The 14,637-nt window shown below is 42.9% G+C and overlaps 1 protein-coding gene across 7 annotated transcripts in view; it reads right to left on the reverse strand.

Annotated features, from left to right (window-relative positions):
- Positions 1-91: 91 nt before the first annotated feature.
- The window catches only part of SYNRG (synergin gamma), a 35,910-nt gene continuing 21,364 nt past the window's right edge, over positions 92-14,637 (reverse strand). For 4 of the 7 annotated variants that reach the window (XM_015881140.2, XM_015881139.2, XM_015881138.2 and 1 more), the window contains 8 exons: positions 9,624-10,217; positions 9,118-9,281; positions 8,313-8,366; positions 7,863-7,959; positions 7,591-7,739; positions 5,530-5,640; positions 5,050-5,085; positions 92-3,925 (listed from right to left, as the gene is read on the reverse strand). In XM_015881140.2, the coding sequence (XP_015736626.1) occupies positions 3,794-3,925; positions 5,050-5,085; positions 5,530-5,640; positions 7,591-7,739; positions 7,863-7,959; positions 8,313-8,366; positions 9,118-9,281; positions 9,624-10,217 (1,337 nt within the window). In that variant the 3' untranslated portion in view covers positions 92-3,793. The other 3 variants (XM_015881141.2, XM_015881135.2, XM_015881137.2) reach the window with 2 other exon arrangements.

The raw sequence follows: 14,637 nt of genomic DNA on the forward strand, positions 1-14,637 counted from the left end.
GATAGATATTTTTTTTTTTCTGACCTCTTTTCTTCACAATACTGAGAACAGGAATTAAATACAGGCCCAGAGATCAAAAAGACATCTTCCAGAAGAAGCAGCCTGTACAATACCAGCTTTTATTGAAAAGGCCGCCTTTGTTTCAAATTTAATCAATCTGACATGAAGCTGAGAAGGGAACTGCATTCCATGGGTTGTCACAGCTTCTTCCCAACCCTCAGCCATGCTTCCCCTCGTGGCACTGTGTGCTTCTTAAGGGGAGCTGCTCAAAGCATGCCCAGGAGAGGAGAAGCTGCTGCCAGAGATGGAAAACCACCAACATCCAAGCGCTGAGCATTCCCAGCCCACAGAGCATGGCAGCGAAACAGGGCAATAAGGAAACAGGGCAGTAAGGAAACAAACAGGCCAGAGCCACTGGTTTGCTCTCCATCCATGGAGACAAAGCACACTGAGATAGTGCAGACACATCAGGAACACAATGGGGCAAAACCATGCATAAATTAAATTAACCCAGGGAACAATCTTCTAACTCCAAATACACAAAACATAGGAAGATCATTTTCCCAAGGCAGTTCCAGAGATCACAGACATTAGAAAAAACAAAACCACGTTTTTCAGTTTTTCTCCTAGTCAGTGTCCAGAAAAAGGAGTTAAATTTACAAAATTCAGCACAGCCATCGTCCATCAGCCTGTATGCAAAGGAAGCGGGGAACACGGTCTGTTACAATGCACCATAGAAAATACCATCACCTTGGATACAGATTGGCTAGCAGCGCCGTATCTGAGGGAGCTGAATGCAACAGTGAGTCATTGTAAGGAGCAGGATGTGCAAGGGAAACGATCCTCCTGTGCAATGCCTGTACAGAGGGCATCTGCATGGAAAGCATTTGGTGTGTTCCCATGATGTCAAAGCGTTCAGAGAAACCATTTTTGCTGGTCACAAATGCAGCGATGCTGCTGGCTGCTTCCCCTTCTGTGGGCAGCAATGACGGCAGTGCTGCACCTCACTGCACTCCGCTGCAATTGTTAACGCCAGTTCCTTGTTTTTATGGCCAGAAGACACACTGGATTCATCTCACAAAGGAAACTTCCCTGCTTAACAAGTACATTACGAGAGAAACGCCACCGAAACACGTTGTTATGACAGCATAGCTCATACTGTATTTGGAATCTTGCTTGCTTTAAGTTTCATGTTGTGGCCTGTTTCCTTCATGGCGTTCTCTAATTAGAGACAAACAAACCTGTCCAGTTAAGTGCTCAGGAACCACGATGGAAACCCACACTAACAATAAACTCCCTTTTCCCAATATAGGACTTCCACAAGCGCAGCCTTTGCGTCAGCCAGACACTCCAAACCACTTGAGAGGTCCCCCCACACGCAGCAAGGAGCGCAGCAATGCCTGAGTGCTCCAGTCATTCAGCTGCACAATGAGTGCTGCCGTCTGTGCCGCACAGACCCCAGACATCAGTGGGAACACTTACCCTGGTGATGCATACAGCCCTTCATTAGGAGGGAAAACAATCTCTGTGATCAGAAGCTATGGTGCTGTCACTGTTACGTGCCTAATAAACAGCAAGCAAAAAGTGACTGTCTTTTTTTTTAATATATAATTACTTGGCGACAGAAGGCAAGTAGTCACTGTCACATGATTAAAAATCTGCCACTAGATGAGCCTGAGCTTGCAATTGGAAGCACAAGTTGTTCCGTGAACGAGTTAATCTCAGGCAGTAGGAAGGTTGATTTTAATTTGTGTAAATAAGGGGCCAGACATCTAACACTCCTATTAGCCAAGATTCTTTCATTTGGCATAAGTAATAGCTTAGTATAGTTAAGAATTAGTAAATAAATCAATCACAGAACCACAGAATGGTTAGGACTGAAGGGACCTCAGGGCCCACCTGCTCCAACCCCAGCCCCATCAGGCTGCAGATTTCATCACAGAAACTCATCAGGTATGATCTCCCCTTGGTGAATCCACACTGACTACTCCTAATGACCTTCTCCTTCATGTGCCTGGAAATGGTTTCCAGGACAAGCTGTTCCATCACCCCACAGGGACTGAGGTGAGGCTGACTGACCCGCAGGGTTCCCTGGGTCTTTCTTTGTAAAGACAGGAGGAACACGTGCTTACCTCCAGTCTTTGGCAGCTTCTTCCATTTGCTACAATTGAGCAGCGATGATAGAAAGGGGCCTCACAAAAACATCGGTCAGCTCCCTCAGCACTGCATCCCACTGGGGCCCATTGACTTGTGAATGCCCTGAACTATCCTGAAGTGTTCTCTGACCTCTTCCACCAAGGAGGCAACATTTTCCTCTTTATAATTTCAATTTCAGCAAATAATTTTGGGTCAGTGTCGGTTACTCACGATGGAGGCAAGGCAAAGCTGGAAAAGCTATTGATATCCTTGGAGAAAAGGGTCTTTTGACTTAAGTCAAAGAACTAAGCAACAAGTTGTACCTGATGGATACACACCATGCTGCATTCTCTGCAAACTGAGCAGAACTGTACAGAGGTAAAGCTCTTAATGCCATAGAGCTTCCACTGGGCTTAAAATTCCATAAGTAGCCGCTGGTGGTACTGTCATTTGCATGTTGTATTGGAAGAAAGAGTCAGGTACTTCAGATGTCTGGGTAACACTTTGCAATAGTCTGCAATAGACTTTGTCCTGTTTAGGTAGGTCCCCCTCCTGAAAGCAACAGAACAGCAGATTGACAACAGGCTGCTTCAGCAGACAGCCTGCTTGAGGAGCCAGCTTCCAGAGTGAGATCACACCTGTCCCCAGCAGGAGCTGAGGCCCACCTGTGCTGCCACTTCTGGGAGTCAGGAAAATGCATTATTACAGACAGCACTAGAGTGCACATGTTACATGCAGGCATCTCATCAAGGAAAGCATGTTAACATACAAAAAGGTAATATATACAGGAACAGACACGTGGCAACAGTGGAGTCCAATTTTCAACAGAGATGCAGCCACACAACCACCAAAGCACTGGGCAAAACGAACCCAACCTGTAGTTTAGGACAAGTCCAAGAAAGGACATGACCTAGTGTTTGCAGCAGAACAGCACAGATTGCAAGTTCTCAAACCCAGCTGTCTGCACTAAAGAACCTGGATATAAAGGGGAAATCTTAAACAATTTTTCCAAGTTCTTATCTTCCAGTACTAACCACTTATGTGTTTAAATATGGCATAATTTACAATTCAGAGTGGTAAAAGCATGAATATAGAATGTCTCTCTACCATCTACTTCCTCCTTTATCAGTAATTCCTTTTGCCTTGAAAGTAACCACAACTTGTGCACTATGTGCATGTAATAGAAGAGCAGCAAATATTTAAAGAAAAACATCATGGTCCAGACACCAAAAACATTAAGAAAAGATTTGTTTGCAAGTATGAACTTGGAGTACTTAAGCAGTCATTTCTATGCAAATCAATCTAACATTCCAGTTCACCTTGGAAACTAAGGATGTCCTCTCTGAGGTCTGCCTTTGGTTAGCAGACGGCTTGTTTGTTTGACAAAGGCCAGCTCGCATCCATCTTGGTAAAGATTGAAATGCCACATTTTCTGCCACTTGACAAATTTTCCCAGATATTTCTGAAACTCCAGCCATTTCCAGGAGAATTCTTCATGCTGAATTTCTGTGTGACAGTGGCTTGAACTTGTGATTGTACAAAAGCCAAAACGAAGCATTTCAAACAAAGAAGCATTTCCACTCACTCGATCACACAATTTACCCAAGCGCTGCATGTTATCATTTCACCTGATCCTCCACCTTTGGCTCAACCGCTTTCAGAGCAGGTCTGGCAAAATGAGACCAGGAGGCTTTGGCTCCACACAGTTGATCCAGAAGTTTGCGCAGCTCGCATGGTACTGGTGCCCTCCATACGCCAGCTTAAAATTATCCGTTTCCGAATTAAAGGCCTAGAGTAACAAGAATTGAAACAAGTGTGACCGTCTCACCTCTTCCACGCTCCAGAAACTAGAGTGGAAAATGGACATAACGCAGACGATCACCCCAGAATGGTAAATCATGGTAGAGCCTGGACCCTCTTTCTCCAAAGTGGAATAAACAATCTTCACTTGCAGAAGCACAGCAGCCAAACTAATGCTTTCTTCTGACTGCAAAATGTCTGCAGGTGGGCAAAACATACTGCCCTGTATGCATACTCCTGATGCACACTTGTCTGTTACACCACGTATCAGTAGTGTCCCATCTGACACTTGCAACTCACTGCGTTCCATACACCTTCCAGAACAAAGCTAGTTCTGCCACGCTGCCTCCACTGGGTCAGACCCTGCTGTGACTGAGGCTGGTGCTAATGTTATCCTACCGTACTCCAGGCTGAGTTTGGTCCACTTTCTTCTGGTAACTGAATCTGCTTTATGACTGGAGTGCATGAAGCCACAAACAAGCTTAAAATATCTCCACGTATGTTGCTAGGAGATACTGCTTAAATGTGAGGGGGAACTGAATTTTTATTTTTAAATAAATCTAGACTGTTTGTGAAATAATGTTGACTTTTTTTTTTTTCCCAGTTCTGAAAGAGAACACTTAGCAGCTGTTCCTACTTCAGCAGAGTTTCCAGTGCTTTACAACTACCTACTTAAAAAATATTCTAAACATGTTTCTCAGATTCTGGATTTCCTGCACAGACTTCTAAAAATGCCACTGCCTGCTGCATATAGACAAAAGTCAGTTTTTGTAGCAGAAACCCCTACAGCTCCCCCCTCTTCTGCAACAGACAAGCAGGCAGCTATGAACTCAGAAACTCACTGCAGGGACTTTTCTACCACACAACAGAAGGAGCACAAAACCAGAAAGCTATTCACGAGGTACGAGCATGCAGACGAGACAAAAGGGAGGCTGTAGAGCATGTTAGTTGATCGGATCAAGTATTAACAGTGACAAAAAAAAAATGACTGGAAGAAAAGGGTTCATGATTGGTACAATTGAGAATGACAGCTGAAGGCCAGCTAGCAGTTCAGCCTTTCACACTCAACTAAGAATGATTCTATAAAGAATGGGTTTTTTTACACGTTCATACTTTTTTGGGAAGCTCTTCCACAGGTTTCTCTTCTTTCTGAAATAACGTTGAAACCAAAAAGTCAGCAAAACTGCCAGTACACATTAATTGGTTGGCATAATTACCCTGTACACATCCTGGGATTCCCTCCCAGCTCTGCTAATTGCAGTAGTCCCCTCCTGGTGATCCTTGGAGATACATTTCATAAAGAAAAGTTATTAAAAGACTTTTAATATATATACACCTCAGTCTCAGTATCCCAGTTCCTTCCCAGAGATGAGCCATTGACCTCATCAGCCCTTTCTCCACATTAGTTACACACAGAGCCCAGTGAATGCAGGCCATAGCCTATGGGAGTCCCATCTGTTTATGGGTCAGATTTTGCCTTTGCCACTTCCAGTTACAAATTAAAATACAAAATTCATAAATATGTCCCAGGCCTAAATGGAAGCCAAAACTACAAACTAAAAAGGAGCTTAAGGGCAGAGGCCGTATGCTTACTTTACTTCTGGAATCCACATTTAGGAGGCACACTCCACAGGCAAGGTCTTGGGCGTTTTTAATCCCTGGGCGCAGCATACAAGAAGAGAAATCCAGTGAGTTTTCATCTGGCTGAAGAAATGAGACAATAAAGTTTAGGCATTTTCAATGAGTTTCAGACATCATAAGAATAAGAACCATAAGAATAATCAATCTGGTTGTGAGAGAGAGCTGTGGTATCCCAACAGGCCACGCGGAAGAGATGACACAGTGCATTTCCTCATAAATTGATACATGATTTAGTCAAAGCTGCTCGTAGATATTTGCAGTCTTGCTATGCAATCTCCATCAACATTGATTTATAACACTCCAGCTCTTAAAAAAGGGTGAGACTACAAAGGAAAGAATTCTTCAGTTCTGTGTTCCCACATCAAAAGGAGAAGAAACTTCTAAAGAAAGAGCCCAGGCAGCTCTGCTACGTTTCAACTGCAGCATATTAAGAACTGGACGAGGATAAACAGTGGTATGCAGCAGCTGTTTGTGCAGCTGCAAGGAAACAGGGCAGTGGCCAGCACCGCTTTCACCAGTGTTTGAAGTGGTGTCTGTATCTGTGTTTATTGTCCTGAGTTCTGTATTACTGCTTGCTCTAAAAGGGCAGCTGTTATTCTCTAGAATATGGCAAAATGTACAATTGGAATATTAAGATAAACCAAAGCACCTAAGAATTAAGGCCATTGGCTATTTCACACCAGACATGAGATCAGTTTCAAGAGAGACAAAGGACAGAAGAGAGGAAGCCAGCAAATAAGAAATAGAGTAACTTCTCTGGCACATAACCTGAATTTCAGTGACAAGATAAATGGCATCAGAAAACCCTCTGCATGGGTGGTATAAAACGATGCACTGCTTGAATGCAGTGGCACAATTAAAAATAATGACTTGAAATACTGGAAACTTTAAAAAAAAAAAAAAAAAAAGGAAAAAAAAAGTGTGACCATAAAAACAAGTGCACTCTTCTCCATGGGTCTGGAATGCTGATCACGCTCCCTGCAGAACGGCTGGAGAATAATTGAAGTCCTTTAATCTTTAAGGAGATCAATCAAATTAATAAAGGCACTGTAATATTTGTTTACCAAACACAGAAGTGAAGCGAATGAGAAGGTCATCCTGTAATTTGCAATGAAAACCACAAGGCCAAGCATAACTACCTTGCAACAAAATCCTTTAAAAGATAAAATTAACCTTTCCAAGCAGATGCCTCTGAGCTAGAATACTTCTCAGCACTTAATTGGCACTTCCATGCTGTTTGGGATCTGTGCTAGGGGAACGTATGGTTGTATACAGTTCCACGTGGAGAAGGGAAACAAAAAGTGATGATTCTGAGAACTGTAGGCATCGGGAATCCCAGGAGTCCATTAGATAACTTTGCCTGAGAAGTCATTGCTCTGACTGTGCTCAACACGTAGCTGCACTGACACAGAGAACACAGACAGGTTCTACCCCTGCGGGTGGTCCCTGCCATCATCCAAGGAGGGCACTTTAAGAACTAGATTTTGATCTGCAAGTTTAAATCAAGAGAGAGCTGTTCTACTTGTTACCATCAACAATGCCAGGTTCTGAATAGATGAATCGTCATCTATCAACTTCACCTGCTGAGCAGTAAAATACTGAAAGGATCAATCCCATATTCTGACAAAGTGTCACTAAAATACCCATCTGCCTCCACTACTTGTGCTTAGCTATGCAGAAAGCTCCCAAGCTCCTACCAGACTGTCTCAGAGCAGCCCAGTCTTGTCTGGCAGATCTGTTCAGAGGAGGGAAAGCTATTTTGTCTGCAGTGGGAACCAAAACAAACTGAGGCACTTCCAAACCCAGAGAGAAAAGAAAACAGCTCTGTTATGTGTGTTGGTACATTGCATGCTCCTGTGTTGTGAGCATTAGAACTCATTGTAGGGATATGATACAGACAAGTCAACAATGAAGTGCTATTCTGGCTTCATAAAATGGCTCATTAAAATTGTGCTAATTTTCCCTTATCAGAGCATTTCTTCTAGTGAAGAGACAGCTTGATTTTGGTCTTACCGTTAAAGCAGCAAGCGACATGAAACTTATGAGGTTGTTCCACACTTTATCTATATCCTTCAGCAGCTGCTGGAGTTTCTCACTACAAACAGCTGTTGCTTTGATTCCCAGTTCAACTCTCTTTGTTACTCTGTAGACTTCAACAACCCCTGTTGGAATAAAACACAATGGAGATATGCAGACAAGTTCACTGCGAGCACAGGTTCCTGAAACTGCAATTCAAATTCAGACGAGAACTTTCAGTGTAAGAGATGCAGTAAATTAAAACATACCCAGCAAATATTCCATGCCTTGAGCAGACTGGATAACCTCAGTGCAAACAGATGAGCTGCTTATTCCATTCAAGGTATCGTTTGCTTTCTTTATGACCTGGTGGAAGCGAGTTTCATGAAACGGTGCTGTTAATTACTACAAACAAGATGGTCACTAACAAATTGTTAAACAAAACAGTGAGGCAAATTAAATAACTGCTATACTCTGTCATGCAGAATGAACATTTGAAAACTTAGCGTATTCCCTCAAATAATTTCACTACTAAAACAGCAGTTTTAAGTGCATGCATGCAGTGCTATCTTGTTGAATAATATAGTTTAAAATATACATTTTTAAATTACTCTGACTGTGAAGTATCACATTACCTGAAAATTAATGGCCTTTCCCCTTTTCATGATGAACATCCTACACTAGGGAGGAAAAGACTGCAGATGAGGTTACGCTCTTACCTGCAGGGCACTCTCCAGGCACCTCTGCCACTCATACGCATACCTCTCACTTTCCTATATGAAAGAGAAGGACAGTTGGAATCTCATTTCTACACACAACTTCCTTTCTCCTATCACCATAGATGTATGTCTAAAGAGATTATTTGCAGGTTATCCACGAAAACTCAAAATACTTTTTCCTACCTTTCTTCCTCATTTTTTAATTAGTCTCTTTGTGTCTGAACTCTAAAGTTTGATTTCTGGGGCTCAGAACTAGTTTCAAAAGGAAGAAGGTATACAAATGGTAAAAGCTTGGATTATACATACCTACTCCCAACAAATCTGTTGCAGGTCTGCTCTTAGAGAAATGAGGATCAACAGAATTTAATGAGTCCTTTTACCATTTGCTCCCAATATGAGCAAGAGAAATAACTAACTACAATACAGCCAAAAAAGTTAGGCCATTTCCTAAAGCCAATGGTCTCAGTGCCAAAACTCGGATTAGATTTTAGTTGCAACCAATTTCCAGTTACAGGCTTAGACTGCAAGGTCAAACGATTCAGACAACAGCATTTTTTTTTCCATGCCGTGAGGCTTTACATACAGAAAAAATAAAACTTTTTTTATTAACCATTTCTTGTTCCTAAGAAGGAAACAAAGAAAAGAATCCTTCCTTTATGAACAGCAAAACGAAAACAAAAAAAACTTACCAAGGTTCCATCTTAGTATGATCCTAATTTCAAGCAGCTAATGCCCCTAAGGGCTGGGATACAGAACACTGATGAAAGTCACTGCAGATTTACTTGTATTCTGGGTAAGTCCTTACCTCAACCTCCCCAGTTAGGTCTTTGTATTTGTCCCGGATGACAGGCAGAGCAGGTTTCTCACTCAGAGTATTTGAGCGATCCCTAAATGGCTGTTCCAGAGCTGGTAAAGGTGAGGAGCGGCTTATTTCTCTGTCACCCAGGCTTAGGCTCCTTTTATGAGACCCTAAAAAGTTTGAATATAAACAAAGCTATTGTTCTATTCAAAGGCAGCAACTACCAAAAATGAACAGAGTGGTACCAAGGGATGTGCTGCTCATCCAGAACAACAAAGCCCTCCATTTACTCAGTGACTGGTACAAACCAGTTCCTAAATTCTCACAAATTTTTGGCACAACAAATTTTCTACTTCTAAGAAGAGCTTAACTCCAAACACCATGGAAATCAGGAGAAGCTTGTTTCCTGCAGCCTTTGGAACACTCCTCATCAGCATATTTCTCATCTGACTAGAACAAATAGCCTCTGGTAAGTGTATGCATTACAAGGTTTTGCCATGGAGCAGGCTTACCTTGAACAGACAGGTCAAAGGTTGCCAGCTCACTCTTGATCATTTCTTCACTGGATTTCACCTTGCCTTGCGATGTTGCCACTAAGAAGTCAAATTTGCTGATTTTTGGCTTCTCACTTTGGAATTCTCCAAAGTCATCTGTGGACTCTCTCTGCGTTTCAGAAGAGATCCCACCAGCAAGGAAGTCTGCCTCTTGATTTGAGTCAGCTGCTGCACCTCGTGCTTCTGATGAAGGTCTTGCAAACTCACCAAAGTCTCCATTGTCATCATCACTTGGACCACTGGATATTGGTCCGGAGTCTTTAAAGTTTGCAAAGGCTGCAAAGGAAACATCCTGTAAAGCATCTTCACTAGAAAACGTCGTCACTTTGGAAACGGTTGTCATGGTGATGTTTTCTGAGCTGCCAAACAAGGTCTCCTTCTTCTGAAGAACAGAAGTAGCTGCAGAGGATCCACTTCCTGAAGCCTGGGTGAAGGAGAACTTCTTGCCCTGCTGAATATCATCTTTGTCGGACCAGTCATAGCTTGCCAGGCTGCTGACTGCAGACCCGCTGTTACAGCTTCCAAATGGGGCGCATTTTAATTCGTCTATATCTGAGAAAAACAAACCCCTGCCATTAGAAGCTGAAGTTCAAACATTGGTCTCTCTACACCATCTAGAAGTAAAAGCAACTCACTAAGAGTCCTAGCAAACTGCAGAAGCAAACACAGTGAATCGCTGTTTTGACGAGGCTTAGAGTTGCACAAAATCATCAGAAAGATACCTAAGCACTTAATACAAAAAACTCCATGTACTAAATGTAGTCCTTAACCTTTGAATGTTGTCTTATACTTTAGGCTGAACGTCACCATGCCACTATGGATTGCAAAGAAACACTAAAAAGAACGTTTCTAGACAATACAGAGTGCACAGGTCACCAGTTCAGTTTCCTGATGCTGGCTACAGAACCTACAACCAAAACATAAACATGAGCAACTCGAGCATCACCTTAGTTCATCTTATCAAAAGCAGCCACGCAGAAAGCAAAAGCAGCTTCCCCATCCTCTCCAGTAAAGTGTTAATATACTTAAGTTTTTTATTCATGCTTTGATACAAATAAGGTATAGAAATGCTGGGAGAAGTTACAAGATATAAAGTTGCATTTGTGCTTCTCACAGTTACTGCAGTGCTGTGTGCCTCACTCCTCAATCTTACAAGTTTCAGAAACGTCACAAACATGGCAAAGATCCTGTCTTAACAGAATAAATAGCTTGTGAAAGCTAAGTACAAAGAAAACCCAATTATTTTGCAGAAAGCTCCAAGCATTTATACTCACCCGGCAATTACATGGGCCAACAGGCTCTTCTCACTGCCATAAGGTGTGGCACAGTGTGGCTGCCTACACTGCAGCCAGCAGAGGAGATCGGGGTCTGCCAGGCTGCACCCACTACTCATCCAACTTATCTTTCACATTCAGACTGAGACTGATCCATCACGAAGGCACGTAGGGCCGGGGAGATGTCATTAAAGCATTTTAGAAAAGCCCTTCTGCACTGCACTTGGCAGTTGTTCTCCTGCATTAATGACTGTCAGCGTGGATCAGAGCCTCAGCCACTGCTCAGTGCCTACAGCTGAACAGTCCCAAAGGCAGAGCGGGTGAGAGCCAGCGCAGCGCTCCCTGGGCAGAGCTGAAAGCAGCATGCCTTTAACTGCACACAGCAGGCACAGCTGGGGCAGGGCAGCCAGGCAGGGAGCAGGCTGAGCCTCCAGCTGCCCTCTGGTCATTAACAGAGGATTAAGCCATTTGAACAACGCATTTCTGCCTTTTGTACTCATTTGACTGAGAGAGGAAAGCATGCCACGCTTTAGGCTACCTTCCAGGCATGAGCCACATATACAGCTAATTAAAAAGACCAACAAATATAGGACAAAATGACATAGTTTAACGGCTATGACAACAAAGCAAAACGTCTCTACGCAACATGTCACCACTCAGATTTTCCTAAGGACAGTCTTCACACAGCAGCTGAGCATGGAGCATCCCCACTATCAACGTTAGGACCTTGAACACATGCAGTAAGATTCCAAAGCGCCATTTGAATATTGGATTTGTAAAACAAGCAGTACACAGGGGAATAAAGAGAGACCAGAGCATCTACTTATGGCAGAGCTGGACAGAAATGGAGTCCAGGCTGGGAAGGAGTTGACCTGGGCTCAGTAGTTTACCCCAAGGAGCCACACCTTGTATCCTTTAATACAAGGCTTTGCTCAGAGAAGTTAAAGGAGAGTTTCACTATCACTAGTGTTAATAAGTGCTGGGATAACCTCCAAACCACTATTAACCCTAAGATCTCAACAGCAACACCCTGCACTGAGCACCCTCCTTTCTTTTTTGACTCCAAAGCATTGCTATTGTTCCAGTGTTCATCAAGATACACAAGGAGGAGTGAGATCCTATCACAGAGATGAGCACAGCCCGTGTGGACGGTGCCATTCAGAAGCTGTTCACCACTGTGTGAATTCATGCAGATACAGAGCCCACCGGTGTAGGTTTAAGAGCAGAGATGAAACACTGCAACAGTTCAACCCTATACGTTTCCATGATTCGGATGGCTTCATTGATTACAAAGCATTACTCCACCGAGTAAACATTCCTAAGTGTTTTGCTCTAGAGAATGATACTGTTCAGAAACAAAAATTATATGGCCAAAGCAATCCTAATGCAATGTATTAGAAAGCACAGAGATGAGAATGTATGTGCCACTGTTTATCATTCACGGCTAATTTGTTTTTATTTAAAAAATCTTATTCTATTGGGGGGGGTAAAAAGAAAGCTATATTTCATTTGGCCATGTGCTGCATTGGTCATGAATTTTGCATAGAAGAAAAATTATGACCTTTGCCATAACAACAGCAAAACTAAAGGCTTATCTCAGCTCCCAGCACATCTCCTGGGTCAGAAAGAGCTTCCCCCGGCGGGGAGCAGAGCAACTCGCCATCACACTAATAAGCACACAGCAGTTCACGTGTGAAAAGCACTGTGCGGCTGAGCCCAGAGCACTCTCCACGATGCAGTACTCTATTATGGGCACAGATTGTTTTGCTAAGCACTGTTACTTCTCTTAAAGGCCACAGATGCATTTAACGAATGAAAACCTCCAGTTCAAACGCTGCAGTTGTAACTGCTGATGTAACACAGACTTCATTCTGCTGTTACAGCAATCCGAAATCTAAAGAGATGAATTTGCATCAGTAATATTTTTTTCAAAGCAAGACACGACTCAGTGGGAAAAAACGTGAATTAATCGTAATGAAGCATTGCATTTAGCAAAGACACCTGCTGCTGAGCTCCCACATTTCCTCCTTCAGGAAACTTGTTCTGCAGGATCTGAACTGATAAGCATCACATTTTATTAAGAAAAAAAACCAAAAACCAAAGACTAAAACTGAACAAAACTCCAAGGAAATGCCTCCTTTTAAGGATACACAATCTTTTCTCTCAGCTGAGAAGTGGTTTCTTAGCACTTTTTGGAGACTGTGCCACAGAAACAGGACAAATTACTGTGTATTAAAGCCATTGTGCATTGAGAAACCTCTAAGTCTACTAATAGGGAAGCATCAATAGATTTTAGTGAACCATATCATAATAAAACAGTATTCCTTTGTAATCTCACCAGATGTTCCGATTTGTTCCAGAAATCCAAATGCTATTACTCCAAGTACAGATAAAACCACGTGGAATTGGCACAGCCAGCTCTGCTTGGCAGGCCCACAAACACACTTCGGGCTGAACGCAATGGACTGGAATCCCAAAGCTCTTAGAGCTGCCTTGGGGAGGAAAGCAGGCAGGTGCACGCTACCAGAGTGCACTGACACTGCACGGATGCAGTTAAAACACAGTGTTTCCCAGTGTTATCTAATCTATAGAATCATGGTTAATACGCTGTTTCCTAGTGTTATCTAATCTGCAGAAAAACTTGACATCCATCAGCGGAGCCAACCACAACAGTGTAATTCAGCTTCCAAGTATCAAGGTATGTCTGGAGGCCAGTGACAACCTACAGGCTTCAGTGTCAACCATTGGATCACTTCAGGAGAACCCTTGGCAGCATTAGCTATATGCTAACAAACAGGGAAAAACAGATAATTCTCAAGACATTAACATATCTTTGTTATTGTAACCAACACACGATCCTCAGCCTGTTGCTCAGCTGTTGAAGTCTGGAATAGCTCCAAACGAGTTGTCCCAACAAACATCTGCGGAACAGCAGCACTGCCAGTATGGAGCCATCAAGAATACTGAACAGAAGATACTTGAAAATGAAGGAACAAGGAGAGAAAATCCTTCAAACCTTTGGGAGATAAAACCTTCACTCCTTTAGTTACCACAATGGATGCTACCCCACCGAGAGGCATCAGGACCCCACAGCCAGGAGCTGCGGGGACATGTAAAGCTCTTAGAGATCTTCTGTTTGCAGAAATATGCTAAATGACAGCAACTGAGAGAGCAACATAGTCAAGTCTGGACAAAACATAATAAAGCAGAGTCACAAACATTACTGTCCCTCCTCCAGGTATGATTAGCTGAACAAACACTAAGCACTGCAGAATTCAGCCTCCCAGCTTTATGTTCGAGCCCTTGGTTTAAAAAGCTTTAGGGCTAGACATAATGTGCTGCTACTCTAGAACAGGAGAGGTTTTAAAGTCCTAAAGATGGGTGTAACAAAGAAAAATCTGGTTCTGGCGTGTTCTGCTCTTGTGGCAAGGAACAACAAAAACCCAGTTTGCTCTGGCACAGTGCTTGAACTTCATCCCACAGCTCAATCATTCTCAGCTTTTTACCTTGTCTGCTAATCTGACAATCATCCAAAGCGGTTGGTGGCCCAGGATTCGGAAGAATTCAAAGTGACACAGTTCAGCAACACAAATTGGCAGCTGTCATTTGTGTTTGAAAGCAGTGCAGTATTCAGTAAGCCGGGACCTTCAAAGCAGAAAAGTGAAGCAGGCCCTACACTGCAGGGCACCAATTGACTC

The sequence above is a fragment of the Coturnix japonica genome, chromosome 19 (genome assembly GCF_001577835.2).
Source record: "Coturnix japonica isolate 7356 chromosome 19, Coturnix japonica 2.1, whole genome shotgun sequence".
Taxonomy (NCBI): domain Eukaryota; kingdom Metazoa; phylum Chordata; class Aves; order Galliformes; family Phasianidae; genus Coturnix; species Coturnix japonica.